We start from the raw sequence: 13,247 nt of genomic DNA on the forward strand, positions 1-13,247 counted from the left end.
TGTAAACTTAAAGCACACACACACACAAAAAAACAGTTTGATAAAAGGAGACTATTCCCTAGGTGAGGTGTATTAATTTGTAGCCTCAGCGGTCTACTTTTTCAGAGTGTCTTGGTGAATTTGGTACACTTGGTACAGGAAGACCAAGCCATTTGAAAGAGGGAAACGAGAGAGTTCTTTCTAAACTGCTTGTATGTTAGTGGCTACCCAGAGCAGAAGTCTTTTCTGGACATAACTTCCTTGTGCTAGGCTTAAGTCCATTTATCACAAAAGAAGGCACCAATCCAGCTTGAAGACTGCCTTTGAGGAAGGCGGGAAACATGCTACTGGGTTTTTTTTTTTCCATAACCCATATACCTTTTATCTTGATCTTTTTAAATTTTTAGGTTTTTCTTTTTTAATTACATATTGGGTTTTTAAATTTTTTTTTTTTAATGCAGCGTTACCTTCAATCCTTCTCTTCAGAGGTTTATTGTTACAGTAATTGAAATTTGAGTATTAACAGAATTTTTGTAATTATGACATTTCTATGAAATATTTCTTAACTTGGCAAACAATGTTTTGTGAACCCACGTTTATGTACAAAACAGATGTACTCTGAAAGAGATATAAACATTTGACTTTAAATTCCCTAAAATGGATAACTTACACCTTGGTAGATATGAGATCATGTTAAAGAGAGAAAATCGATAAGAAAGCATGCCTTAATCAAACACCCATTATGCCATGAAGTGTCCTCGGGTAGCATCATGGTAAGACTATGTGCTTTGGCGCAGCTCTGCCGCTTATTTAAGCTATATGATTGTAGGCCAGTTTTCACCTGTAAAATAGGAATAATAGCTGTATCATGTCATGGTTGTAAGAAATCAGCAATAATGATACAGCCAATATTATTGAGCTCTTACTATGTTCCAGGTAAGAACATATCTTTGCAGGAAATCCTCCCACCACCTTATGAAGTAGATACCACTAATGTCCACATTTTATAAATGAGAAAGAAACTGATGGACCAATTAAGTAATTTGCTCAAGGTCACATAATCAGCAAGTGGTGGTGCTGAGATTTGGACTCAGGCAGTTTGACTCCATAGTCCCCGCTCTTGTGTCTCATGATAGGGCCCGGCCATTCATGGTGCTTAATAAATGGCAGTGGTTATTAGTGATGAAATTTTTAGTTAAAAAAGTTAGAGAGTTTATTAAGAATAAAATGCCTGATGACTCACTTAACACAATTTTCAGGTTTACATATTTCATCATTTGGTAACCAGGTATCTTCATTTTTTCATTTTGTTATGTTTATTGATTGAGTTCCTTTACTCCGTCTTCACTATGTTTTGGGTTTTGTTACTCTTACCATTTTTAAAAACTAGTACTTGTCGCACATGCTAGGAAGCAAGGTTTGTGCAGTCAAATGTGACTTCTGGTATAATGTTTGGGGGCTGTTTGGCAAAAGCCAGAGGTTTTTTTGGTCCTGATAATTCTCTCTTGCTTTTTGAGTGGGAGTAGAGAGGCTGGTAGAGCAGAACCAGGATAATAGATTTGTAGCATGGGAGTTCCAGCTTTCCCTCCCAACTTGTACTGGTGCAGATACCACTGACTGATCGCTACATTCTTTCCTGCCAACCTGACAGCCTCCAAACCCTTCTTAACATGGCTTTCACTGTAGTCATGACGAGTAGACTGTGTCATATGTGAGAAAACAGTCCATTTGTTACCTTTGAATAGTTGGTCTCTAAAGTTCATTCCAGATCCGCCATTTTACAATTATAGGTTGAGGGGGAGAGTAAACTTCTAATGGTAATTAGACTCTGAAGCTGCTAACAGTCCAGAAGGCTGTTGGTGAAGGATCAAAAACACAAAGTTAAGACAAAAAATTGTTTCCAGGCAGTTTCTTAGGAACACGTATGTGCTCTGAAGTCCCTTGATCATACCTTGACAGAAAAGGAGGTAGAGAGAGATCCTCTAGCTTAAGATAGGAATTTGATTTCTAAAAACTGAGCAATGTTTGTTTTAAAAATGGTAGGAGTGGGAATAATTCATAGAATTGTTTTACTCTTCATATTGATGAGGAATAGAGTTCAAATATTAAAAAAGTAAAGCTCAGTAATAGTGGAATACCACTAAGACATATACTTTTAAACATAAAAGGAAAAATAAAGAGGAACAGTAAAAAAAGTATAACCCGAAGTTCCTATTTCACTGCCTTTTGAGGTCATGTTTTTCTTTAATGTTCAATTCTTAATGATTTGAGCCCTTGTTCCTCTGAACTGCAACTGGCTTCTTTTGCCTGGCTTTCCTCCCTAGGCGTTCCTGGAACTATGGGTGTCTGTTCTGTGATTGCTTGCCTCCTGGCCAGCCCTTTAACCCAGGCCTGTTGATCACCAGCTTTCCTAAGCTGCTTTCTGCCTGGTATCACTTTGGCTCAAGTTTGGGCCTAGTTCCTAGGCTATTGCCTTTAATGAGATCATAGTAAAGGCTCGGGGATTTAACAGAAGGGGATTATAACAGAGAGAACTTAAAGCTGGATATTAAATATGGCTGCTCTCAGAGTTCACTGGCTCAAGCTTCATCTTCAGGGCTTCTCTCTCCATAGTGTTTGGCCTTTTGCTGTCCTTGATAAAGTCAGCATATCTGCCCTGAGAGTGCCCTTAAAGACTTCAGTTTCCCACTCCAGAGTCAGCTCCCAACTACTTTCATTTACTGTTGGGGAGAGGAAAAACTTGATGCAGCCTTTTTTGGAGGCAATTTTGTGACATTTCTCAAAACTTAAAAAAAAAAAAAAAAAAAAAAATGCACATACCCTTTGAAGCAGCAGTTTCACTATTAGTAATTTATATGGATGTATTGTCAAATGCATGCCAAACTGTATGTATGTACAAGAATTATTGATATCTTTGTAATAGCAAAAGACTGAAAACAAACTAAATGTAATATAGAATTTTAAAAATGAGATGGTATTCTTAATAACAAATTATAAGCTTCCTTGAAAAGAATAACGTAGGTCTTTCTGATTAGTTCTTTTCTGTGCCTGTGGCTCTCCAGCAGATTTGGTAAGATCATAGTATCAGAATATGGTTTCCCCTGAGATTAGGGTGCTGGAGTAATATCAGATTGAGAGTCATACAACTTGATTTGCACCCAAGAGATGTGCTCTGTTCACCAGAGCAGAATGAGTAAGGTGCCTATAAGATCAGAGAGGACTGACCTGGGATCTTTAGGGCTCTTGTTTCAAAGGGTATACCTTCCGGCAGGCCACCCTGCCAAGGCAGTGCCTGCCTCAGTCAGCTCCTGCCCAGTTATCCTGCTCTAGAGGCTGAATGTGCTGTGATGTTGCAGTGTGCTTTATTTGTACACCTTGGACTTGTGGTTTGGTGTGGGGGTCTATTTTCTGTTCTGACTTGGCTTATCCTAGGCACTCAGGTTTATTCACTCTTCTTGAACTGCTCCCTGACTGATGGCTTTTCATCCAGGGGTCTGCTTTAGTGTCATCCCACCTTTACTGCCACAAGAGCATTCATTCCTTCCATCGTCCCCACTGCCACTGCCATGTTCAGTCCCTGTCATCTCTCACCTGTACTGTGGAAACAGCCGTTAGACCACAACCTTCACCCCATGGTCACAATAATCTAAAACCGTCTGTGGCTCACTGGTTACTATGAAATATTGTCTAACTTCTTCAATACTGAGTTTTTGTTTTCTTTAACGGGGAATTCTCTTAAGGCTGAGTGCCGAATTCCAAAGCCAGTAACTGGCTTATAGATTTTCATTTCAGATTTTAATTTGGGTGGGCCTTTGCTGCCCCCTTCTGGTCCTTAGCAGTTACAGCTGTGGCAGCTGCTGGTAATTAATCCTTCCCACTAAAAAAAAAAAAAAGGGACCAAAAAACTAAGCGGAAAGTGATTCCAAATCATAGCAACCCTATACCAAAACCAAACCTGTTGCTGTGGAGTTGATTCCGACTCATAGCGACCATATAGGACAGAGTTGAACTCCCCCATAGTTTCCAAGGAGTGCCTGGTGGATTTGAACTGCCAGCCTTTTGGTTAGCAGCTGTAGCATGTAACCACTATGCCACCAGGTATTAATCCTTCCGGGTGAAACTACTTATGCCAATTGTTTTGTAGTAGATCAAGTCATCATACTTGATAATACTGCACAGCTTGAGCAATGCTTGGCCAATATACCTGTCCCCTTAGTGCAGCTTCATCTTATTCGGTCCTTTTAGCTGGTTTTGGGGGCAGGAGAGAAACTTTTAGGGAGGAGAAGGAGAGCTAGCTTTAGGAAAAATTTGAAATTTAATTTTTGCCTTTTTTTTTTCTTCTATCCACTTTATTCTGTTTTTGTGCCCCATATCTCCCTGGGAATTTACCTTTTGAGAAAAACATTGAAATTACCACTGGCGTGGAATATTTACATATATTTATTGAAATATGTGTTGAGCGTATGACATGTGCTAGACCCTTGCCAGATTCTGTGAAACTTAGTTCTTGGCTTCAAAGAGCTCAGTCTCTAGTGGGTGAAAGAGTTGAGCATATACGTAATTGCAAGGCAGAGCAGATTAATGCTGTTAGAGCACAGCCATTGGAAACCGTATGGAGCCCAGTTCTACTCTGAAACACTTGGGGGTCGCCATGAGTTAAAATCAACTTGATGGCAACTGGTTTCGTTTGCTTTAGTTAGAGTGCAGAAGAGAGGCTACTAACAGCATTAGTGTTTGGGGTTGTAGTGAGAGTGCAGTCAGGAGACTTGGCAGTGGGCATGATGGCAGAATGGCCCTCTTCCTCACGGTTTTAACCAGTGGGAACTGCCTCCTCACTAGAAGAGATCGAGGATATTCAGCAGAGAGGCCATTCTCTACTCAGCACCATATTTGGCAGGGCCCCAAGCTGTCTAGTAACATTGTTTCATATGGTAAGTTTTCCTATGACATTTTCCTTCCATGTGAATGACTCTTCAGCATTCAGGCAATTGATTGTTTTTCTGCAGCTCTTCAATCATGCCTTTCAACATTTTAAAATAGAAGATGCCCCTCCTTCCATTTTTGTGCATTTTCTCCTAGCCAACATTTGCCCAGTATTAACTGAGGACTTGCTATGTGCCCAGTGCTCTTCTGGGTATCAGTGATGTACAAAGTAGAAACGGGACCTGTCCTCAAGGAGCTTACAGTTTAATAGGGGGAGGGGAAACAGACATTTAATAAATGATGTAAGGTGTTGTGATAGAAGTATACAGAAAGACAAAAAGAAATAGTCACCCTTTGTAAAAAAGGTCCTTCAGATAAGAATTATTTAGGTATCCCTTGATTTTTTTTTTGATGTCTAGAAATGCAAAATTGATCACAAATGCAAATTTTATATTTATTATTCAGCAACCTATTAACTAACATTTATGTAAGATTTATGATTATTGTGTATACAATATACTTAAAATATATTTCCAGCAGTAGTACCCTTCAAATTTGCAGATTGGGGATGGTTTTCAGAATGAGATCTTTCTTATATATGTCCTAAGATTATAGCTGTTTTTCCTTAGGTAGAAATAAGAAAAAGAAGGAATTTGGGAGACCTTTTGCTTGTAGAGGAGCCCTGGTGGTGCAATGGTTAAATGCCTGGCTGCTAACCAAAAGGTTAGAGGTTCAAACCCACCAGACGCTCCGTTGAGGGAAAGATATGGCAGTCTGCTTCTGTAAAGATTTACAGCCTTGAAAACCATATGGGGCAATTCTACTCTGCCTATAGGGTTGCTGTCAGTTGGAATCAACTCGACAGCAGTATGGGCTTAGTGTTTTGCTTGTAGACAATACTAAAATAATATTTTTAGCACTCTTCTAATAAACTCATCAAGTTTTATTTTCTAGAAGACTTGTCCCCAAATGACTGCAACATCAGTGGATGTTCTTTTTTGTATTAAGTAGCTTTTTGTTAGAGCTTAATGTGTTTTGTTGTTGATCTGAATCATTGAAAATGAGCAGTTTGTGGCAATTTGATTAGGGAGCCCTGGTGGCACAGTGGTTAAGAGCCCTGCTGCTAACCAGAAGGTTGGTAGTTCAAATCCACCAGCCGCTCCTTGAAAACCCTGTGGGGCAGCTCTGCTCTCTCCTGTAGGGTCGATATGAGTCAGAATTGACTCAACAGCAATGGGTTTGGTTTGGTTTTGGTTTTGATTAACTAGAATACCCCTTCGCTGCTTGCATCACAATTGAAAATCAGAAATGCATACGAACACTTCTTCCATTCTTAAGTGGAATGTGTTTGGGCAATTGAGGATCCAGACTGATTTTTGCTTTGATTGTTATTTGGCCTTAGAGCATTAGAATTATTATATTATGACACAGTTTAGTTATCTGAAAATTCTTCATTCTAACATTTAAGGCAAAATGTATTCAAAGATGTCTGTTCTTATCGTGTCTGTTTAACACTGTATTGGAGATTCTAGCCAGTGCAGAAAGATAATGTATGTTGGAAAGAAAATAATGGAATACTTGTTATTTTCTGCCAACAGGATTCTGTGCCTAGAAAATTCAAAGGAATTTAGATGAACTATCAAAATTAATAATTGAATTGTTATTTAAAAAAAAAAAAAAAAACTTAGAATAAACCTAAGAAGAAAAATGTGTAAAACTTCTTTAGAAAACTGTGAAACATTATTGAAAAAAATTAAAGACTAAGTGAATAGAAAGATAATCTTGTTCATAGATTGGAATTCAATATTGTGAAGATAACAGTTCGGGGAGTGGGGGCAGATCTCGTTGCCGTTGAGTTGATTCCGACCCATAGTGGCCCTATAGGGCAGAGTGGAACTGCCCCACAGGGGTTTCCAAAACTGTAAATCTTTTGTGTGTGTGTGTGCTGATTTTTTTAAAAAATTGTGCTTTAAGTGAGTCTTTACGGTTCAAGCTAGTTTCTCATGCAAAAATTTATGCACACATTGTTATATGATCCTAGTTGCTCTCCCTATAATGTGACGACAGCACACGCCTCTTTTCTACCCCAGATTTCCTGTGTCCATTCAACCAGCTCCTGTCCCTTTCTGCCTTCTCATCTCACCTCCAGACGGGAGCTGCGCATCTAGTCTCATGTATCTACTTGAGCTAAGAAGCACACTCTTCATGATATCATTTTATGTCTTATAGTCCAGTCTAATATTTGTTTCAAGAGTTGGCTTTGGAAGTGGCTTTAGTTTTGGGCTGAGTTCAGGGGCCATGTCTTCCGGGGTCCTTTCCAGACTGTAAATCTTTAAGGGAGCAGACTGCCACGTCTTTCACAGAGCAGCTGGTGGGTTCAAACCACCGACCTTTTGGTTAGCAGCTGAGCGCTTAACTACTGCACCACCAGGTCTCAAAACCACCCCTAATTAAACTCTAGATCCAGTGCGGCCCCAATTAAAATTCCAGCAGATTTTTGGTTATGGTGGCAATAGAGAATCTGATTCTAAAATTCCTATGGAAACTCAAAATGTTAAAGAAAGTCTAGATACTTTTGAAGAAAAATCAGAGCACTTGCTCTACTAAATAAAATAAGGTATCAGCACAAGGATAGATAGAGACCAGTGAAACAGATACTGAACCCAGAAACAAATCCGTGCATATGTCGACATTCGGTTTTAACAAAGGAGCATTGGGGAAATAGTCTTTTTTGATATATGATGCTGTGTCAATTGGATGTCCATATGAAAAAAAATGAAACTTCATTCCTACTTCGCCAAAAACAAAAATCATTTCTAGGTGATTTGTAGATCTATATGTGAAAGAGAAAATAATAAAAACTCTAATAATATAGGAGAAGATCTTTATGACCCAAGTATAGGGAAAGATTTCTTAAACAGAAAAAAAAAAACAAAAAACCCAGCAACTATAGGAAAAGATTTAAAAGTGGGAGAAATTAATGGTGTGTTTGTATGTTCAGTTAGGAATGATCTAGAGAAAGAGAGAGAGAAATAGCTCTCCTCACTTCCGAGTCTTCACCAGAATTGTCCTTGATGTCCATAATCCCACTAATAGTCTCTTAAAGGCAATCTAGGCTTGCACTGTAAAACTCCAGTCTCTACATTCACAGTTTCACTTTTAGGTGTCTGTTACAGCAGCACCCCGGTCTCAGTACCAAATTCTGTTAAGTCCGTGGATGACAGTTTTGGCAGAAGCATTGTGTGCAGGGCAGGCAAATCCATATTCAGAGTAAGCATCTATTCCAGTAAAAACAAAATGCTGCCCTTTCCATGATGGAAGTGGTTCAGTGTAATCAACTTGCCCTCCCCTCAAGGGATGGTGCCATACTGGGGACTCAGTGTTGGTCTGTGCTGCTGGCACATTGGGCACTCAGCAGTGGCTGGAGCCAAGTCAGCCTTGGTGAATGGAAATCCATGTTGTCGATCCCATGCCTCATTTCCATCCCTACCATGGTGGCCACATTGTTCATGAGCCCATCGAGCAATGGCAGGAGTGGCTGAGGAAAGAGGACGGCTAGCTTCCATAGAACATGTCATCCTATCCACTAAAAAAAAAAAAAGATTGTTAAAATCCTTCTCTGCAGAGGTCACCCTTTGGTGAACATTCACATGGAACACAAGTATCTTCACTTCTTTGGCCCATTCACAGAGAGAGAGACTATGAGAAGGGGATGAAGTTTAAAATGCAAAAATAGGCTAAATTTGTCAACTTCATGATGTTTCATAAGTTCTAAAATTCTGTGCAGTTTTTGTACATAAGGGGATGCCTAGACATGGTTATTATTTTCATGTGTTAGGATGGTAGGACTTCAGGGTAAACAAATCTCAGTGAATAACTACTAGACACATTTTGAAGAAACTGTCGCTTTCCTGTTAATAAACAATGTATTGATAATATTTTTATTTTAGAAGTGAGGGGAATTAAATGACTAGTGTATGCCAGAAAGGGCAGTTTTTAGTATTCTTTGACGGTTTTCACTGTTGTCTGAAAACCAGTTTTAGAGGGTAGTTGTGGAGTCAAAACTCTTGGAAAGCTCTTGCTAGTTATTTTTTTCACAAGTGCTTTGCTGTCTACTTGCTTGCTACGTGTGGTTATTTAAATTGATTCTGGTCAGTATTAGTCGCACTAGGCACATTTCAAGCGCTCAGTAGCCACAGGTAGCTGGTAGCAGATGGTGCAGATGTAGACCATTTCCATCATTGGAGAACGTTCTGTTGGACAGTCCTCCAACAAGGCTTCCTACCTACCAGATAAAATGGTAGCTGGACTGGGGCTCTGTAACTCCTACCATTAGATCGTCATGAGTGGCTCACCTTCCAGTCTATCCACTCATCAGGTGTTTACGAACAAGATACCAGATTTTCCTGTTAAGGAAATTAGGGAAAAACCTGCAGCAAAGATTTTCAGACTTTCAAACCTAGAGATTGTGGCAGCATTGTTTACACCTAGATGGACTTCCTGGGGTAAGCCTTGAGAGCCTAGTTAGCTGATATCTTGACCAGTTGAGAAGGGTTCTCAAGGAGTTTGCCCCACAAAGTGTTGGCTGAAACCTAGGGGGATTCGTGTAAGTTTGTGGGTAACTATGAAGGGCTGTAATAAGTTTTTGCTCCTGAGATCCAGCACCTGAGGAATCTTGACTCTTACGATCAGACAACTCCAAAACAGTGATTTCCCCTCCCGTTTCTCAATTTTCTTCTCTCTGCATCGCATAACTCATATCTGAGCACACAGAGAAAGCTATTTTCAGGGTGTTTCCATCATGTAAGGGAGCGTGTTTATAACTGGTGTTCTGATGGAAGATCTGTAGTGCTATGTGAAGTCACAGTAGAAGAATAAGAATTGTGAGGGATCTAGAGGCTAGAAATGTATTACATTTGATGCACCTAAAGGTGTGGTTGGGACTTTGACTCTGCTTCATGAAATGAAAGTGAATTAAAATTTGGCTGTAATTATCTCCAGACTGGCTACCTTGGAAGACTGGCTACCTTGGAAGACTGGCAGAGGACTTGGGGTGAGAGGCAACCAGATAATTGGGCTACATAGTGGAGGTATGGGGTTTGAGGACGTGACGTGTTCACAGGGGGCTGGTAGCTCATTCCAGCTCCCCTTTGTCCAGACATCATAACAGCCTGTGATGTTATTGCTGGAACTTTGATTCAGCAGTTGCTAAGCACCTGCTGCTGTGTTTCAGGCACTAGGCTTGGGCCTTGGGGTTACAGTCAAAACTGAGTCCAGATGCTCAGTCTGATGTGGGAGACAAATGTACGTAAATAATTACCATATGGTGTTATTCACACATAGGACGTATAAGGTTTAGAAAGTTTGGAAACACTATTTTAATGTCTTGATTCCTTCATTTTCCACCTGATGCAGCTGAGGCCCGGAGAGGGAAGGAGATTGGCTTAAGTGATGCAAAGAGAACTAGAATGTGTTTTTTCCTGCTGATTGGCCCTTAATATTTTTGGTTCACCACACTACCGAGGTGTAAAATATGATCATCGTTCTTGTAGACATCATCTGTTTCCTAACTGTTTAAAAGAAGCCCATCTCTTCCATTATGCTCCCTCTCCTTTCCTCCACCACCACTTGTATCTTTGTCTTGTATTTATTGTGCTATTATGGAAGGTATCTCTTAATCTTGAACGCGATCGAGATAGGCGCCAAGGCAGCTTCAGTCTTCGTCTCTCTCACTTTGCATCCCCCGCAAGCGCTCAGTAACCCTCAGGCGTACTTAAGCCTTGGAGTAGGACAGCTTGGGTTCGAACCTGCTTGCTCCATTGTGAGAGATCTTTGACTAATCATCTCTACATCAAAAATTCCTACCTCTCGGGCCACATGAATACATATTGTGAGAATTAAGTGAGGTTGGTTACTGTTTAATTACTGAGTTTTGGAGGTGGGCGGCACGAGGCAGCTGTAACAATTTAGGGAGACAGTACTGTACAAATTAGGAATCAAGGCCCCCGGCCACGGCGAAGCGCTGGCCTTTCTGGGCGCCGGGGACGGTGCGGGGCGGGTCTGCGCGGTGGCGCTGCGCGACAGGCTGTGTTGCCGGAACTAGTCCGAGTCGCGCGCCTGGACGCGCGCAGCCCAGCCCCGCCCCGCCCCGCCGCCTCCCCCGCGGGGTGGAAACAAAGGGGGTTTAGCGCGCGGAGCCGAGCCAGGGGAAAGGGGCGGAGCGCTCTGACGGTCTCGCGCTCTCGGCTCGCTAGGTTTGTGCCCGCGAGGAGGCGGGGCGGGGAGGGAAGACGACCCGGAACCGAGAAGTGGGAGGGCCGTGTGCTCGCGCGTTTTGCGGCCTAGCGGCGAGGGGCGCCGCCTGCGCGCGCAGCGGACGGTATTGCGCCGGCGCGCGGCGAGGCCGGGTCTTCGAGCTTGGGTTCGGGGGTGCGGTGGGGCGGGGCCCCTCGTGCAGCGGTGCGGGACAGTGTGCAGGCCGGGGCAGTTGGGGCGCGGGGTCGGAGAGGATGGGGCCCCGAGGCGTTAGCCGACTCTGTTAGGCCTGGGTGTGCAGCAGCCGTCGCTTCCTGGCGCTGCCCGTGTAATGGTTCCGGGAGGAAGGAAGCGCCGTGACAGCGCCTCAGTCGCAGCCGGTGTTCCGGGGGTGAGAAGGCCCGGGGACAGCGGATCTGGCGAGCTGGCGGCTGGCGGCTGGCTGGGCGAGCGGTCACAATAGGAGGCGGGGGCCCAGCACGGAGCCGCGAGAGCAGCCCCGCAGGGCGGAGCCTTCCCTCGCAGGTACTGGCCTCTGCGGCTGTTGGTTCCCGTGCGAGGGCGGGACGGCCCGCGGGCCGTTGGGAGCCTGCGAAGCCGCGCCCGGCGACCGGACGGAGGTTTGGTTGCTGGGTGCTAGGTGGGGCGCGGCCCGGGCGCCTGGCTCTCTTTGTTCCGGGGCGGCCCGCGGTGAGGAGGTGCGGCCGCCGCCAGCAGGATCCACCGGCCCGCCGTCGCCTGGCAGATGGCCTCGTTCTCTCGCTCCCTCCCATTTTTCCGAGGCGCAGGTGAAATGATGTCACCCATGAGAACGCGGAACCCGATCAGAAGGGTCCTCTTTCTCGCCCTTCTGCCGTCGCGGGTTTCTGGGCCGACTGCGTTTTGTTCTTAGGGAATGAAACTTCTTCCTTTCAGGGCTGGAGAATGAGAGAGGTTGGTTTTTGAACTGCGAGTCTTTCGAATTAATAATGGCCAAAGAGAATAAAGTTTTTGTTGCCCTGTGTAGGGCTTGTAAGGGACATCTTTTTTTTTTTTTTTTAAACTGGAAGCATGTATGCAATTATTCAGTAAAAGTCGGGTATTCTAATTCTTCTGCCTTAAACTAAAACGAATCTTGCCTGTTCGTTTCTGATTCTTAAGCGATTGACCTAACGTATGGAAGTTTAAGTCTCAGATAGTCCCGGACTTACCGTTACGGAGTTCAGGTCCAACGACTGTAAATTGGTTCTGACATAAGTCAGATACCTTTTTTTTGGTGTTTTCTTCATCGTTGCCTTTTTAGTGTCTTTATAATTCCTATTTTTGAACACCCGTGAGTGAACATCTGAGAATATCAGCAAATTATGCGCTGCAATATTGTATTATTACATGTTACGAGCTATAAGATGTACCAAAACAGGTGGTAAGTATGGGTTGTCAGTGCGTATTGTAACTCCAGTACGTGGTAAGACAGTGATTACCTGTATTCAAGTTTTCACTCACAGCCTTTGGTTATCTCAGAATTGCAAACCTACCTGATGATTGCAGGTGTTGTTGTAAACATATTTACCATAAAATTTCCTTAAATAGCAAGCAGCTATTGTAACTTAGCTTGTACTTAAAAATAATAATTTGTTCACACGGTTTTTTTTACAAAATCAAAACTTACTAAGGATCTGGGGCAGTTGAAATTAAAGTAAAATTGTTTCTGTCTTTGGGGAACACAGTCGCATTGAAGCAGCAGGACTTCTGGGCACGTGAGTAACGATACAAGACCAAATATAGGTGCCAGATCAATTTTGTGAAGCTGGAACACACTTGAAATCAAAAGATTAAATTATTATCTAGGTTTTCAACTGGAAATTATACCACTTCGTGTACCGCCTTTCTCCATTTCCTATTGGTATAGTTTTTGAAAATCTACTAAGCCTTAAATTTGTTCATTATAGGGATTCAATTTTAAGTTAATTTCTATGATTTTCTGTAGGATTTATTTCTAAGCTGATTGGAGTCTTAGGTGATAGCTGTAACTAAGCTCTTTTTCCACAAGCTAGCAGTGAGGCTTCCAGCTCCTTTTTTGTAAAACATGAGCTGGATCTCTGTGGTCCTTC

General features: G+C 42.6%; 1 protein-coding gene across 11 annotated transcripts in view; it reads left to right on the forward strand.

The window, feature by feature from the left end:
* Window positions 1-13,247, forward strand: part of RNF38 (ring finger protein 38) — a 172,133-nt gene that overhangs the window by 72,453 nt on the left and 86,433 nt on the right. For 3 of the 11 annotated variants that reach the window (XM_023545135.2, XM_064291732.1, XM_023545136.2), the window contains exon 1: window positions 11,559-11,682. The exons of 6 other annotated variants lie outside the window; for them this stretch is intronic. Coding sequence is in view for 1 of the 5 variants with exons in the window: in XM_010587833.3 (XP_010586135.1) it covers window positions 12,082-12,090 (9 nt within the window). In the remaining 4 variants the exon portion in view is untranslated. Of the gene's footprint in view, window positions 1-11,380; window positions 11,683-11,853; window positions 12,091-13,247 lie in introns of those variants that run through there. 2 more of the 11 variants (XM_010587834.2, XM_010587833.3) reach the window with 2 other exon arrangements.

The sequence above is a fragment of the Loxodonta africana genome, chromosome 9, assembly GCF_030014295.1.
Source record: "Loxodonta africana isolate mLoxAfr1 chromosome 9, mLoxAfr1.hap2, whole genome shotgun sequence".
In the NCBI taxonomy this organism is placed as follows: Eukaryota; Metazoa; Chordata; class Mammalia; order Proboscidea; family Elephantidae; genus Loxodonta; species Loxodonta africana.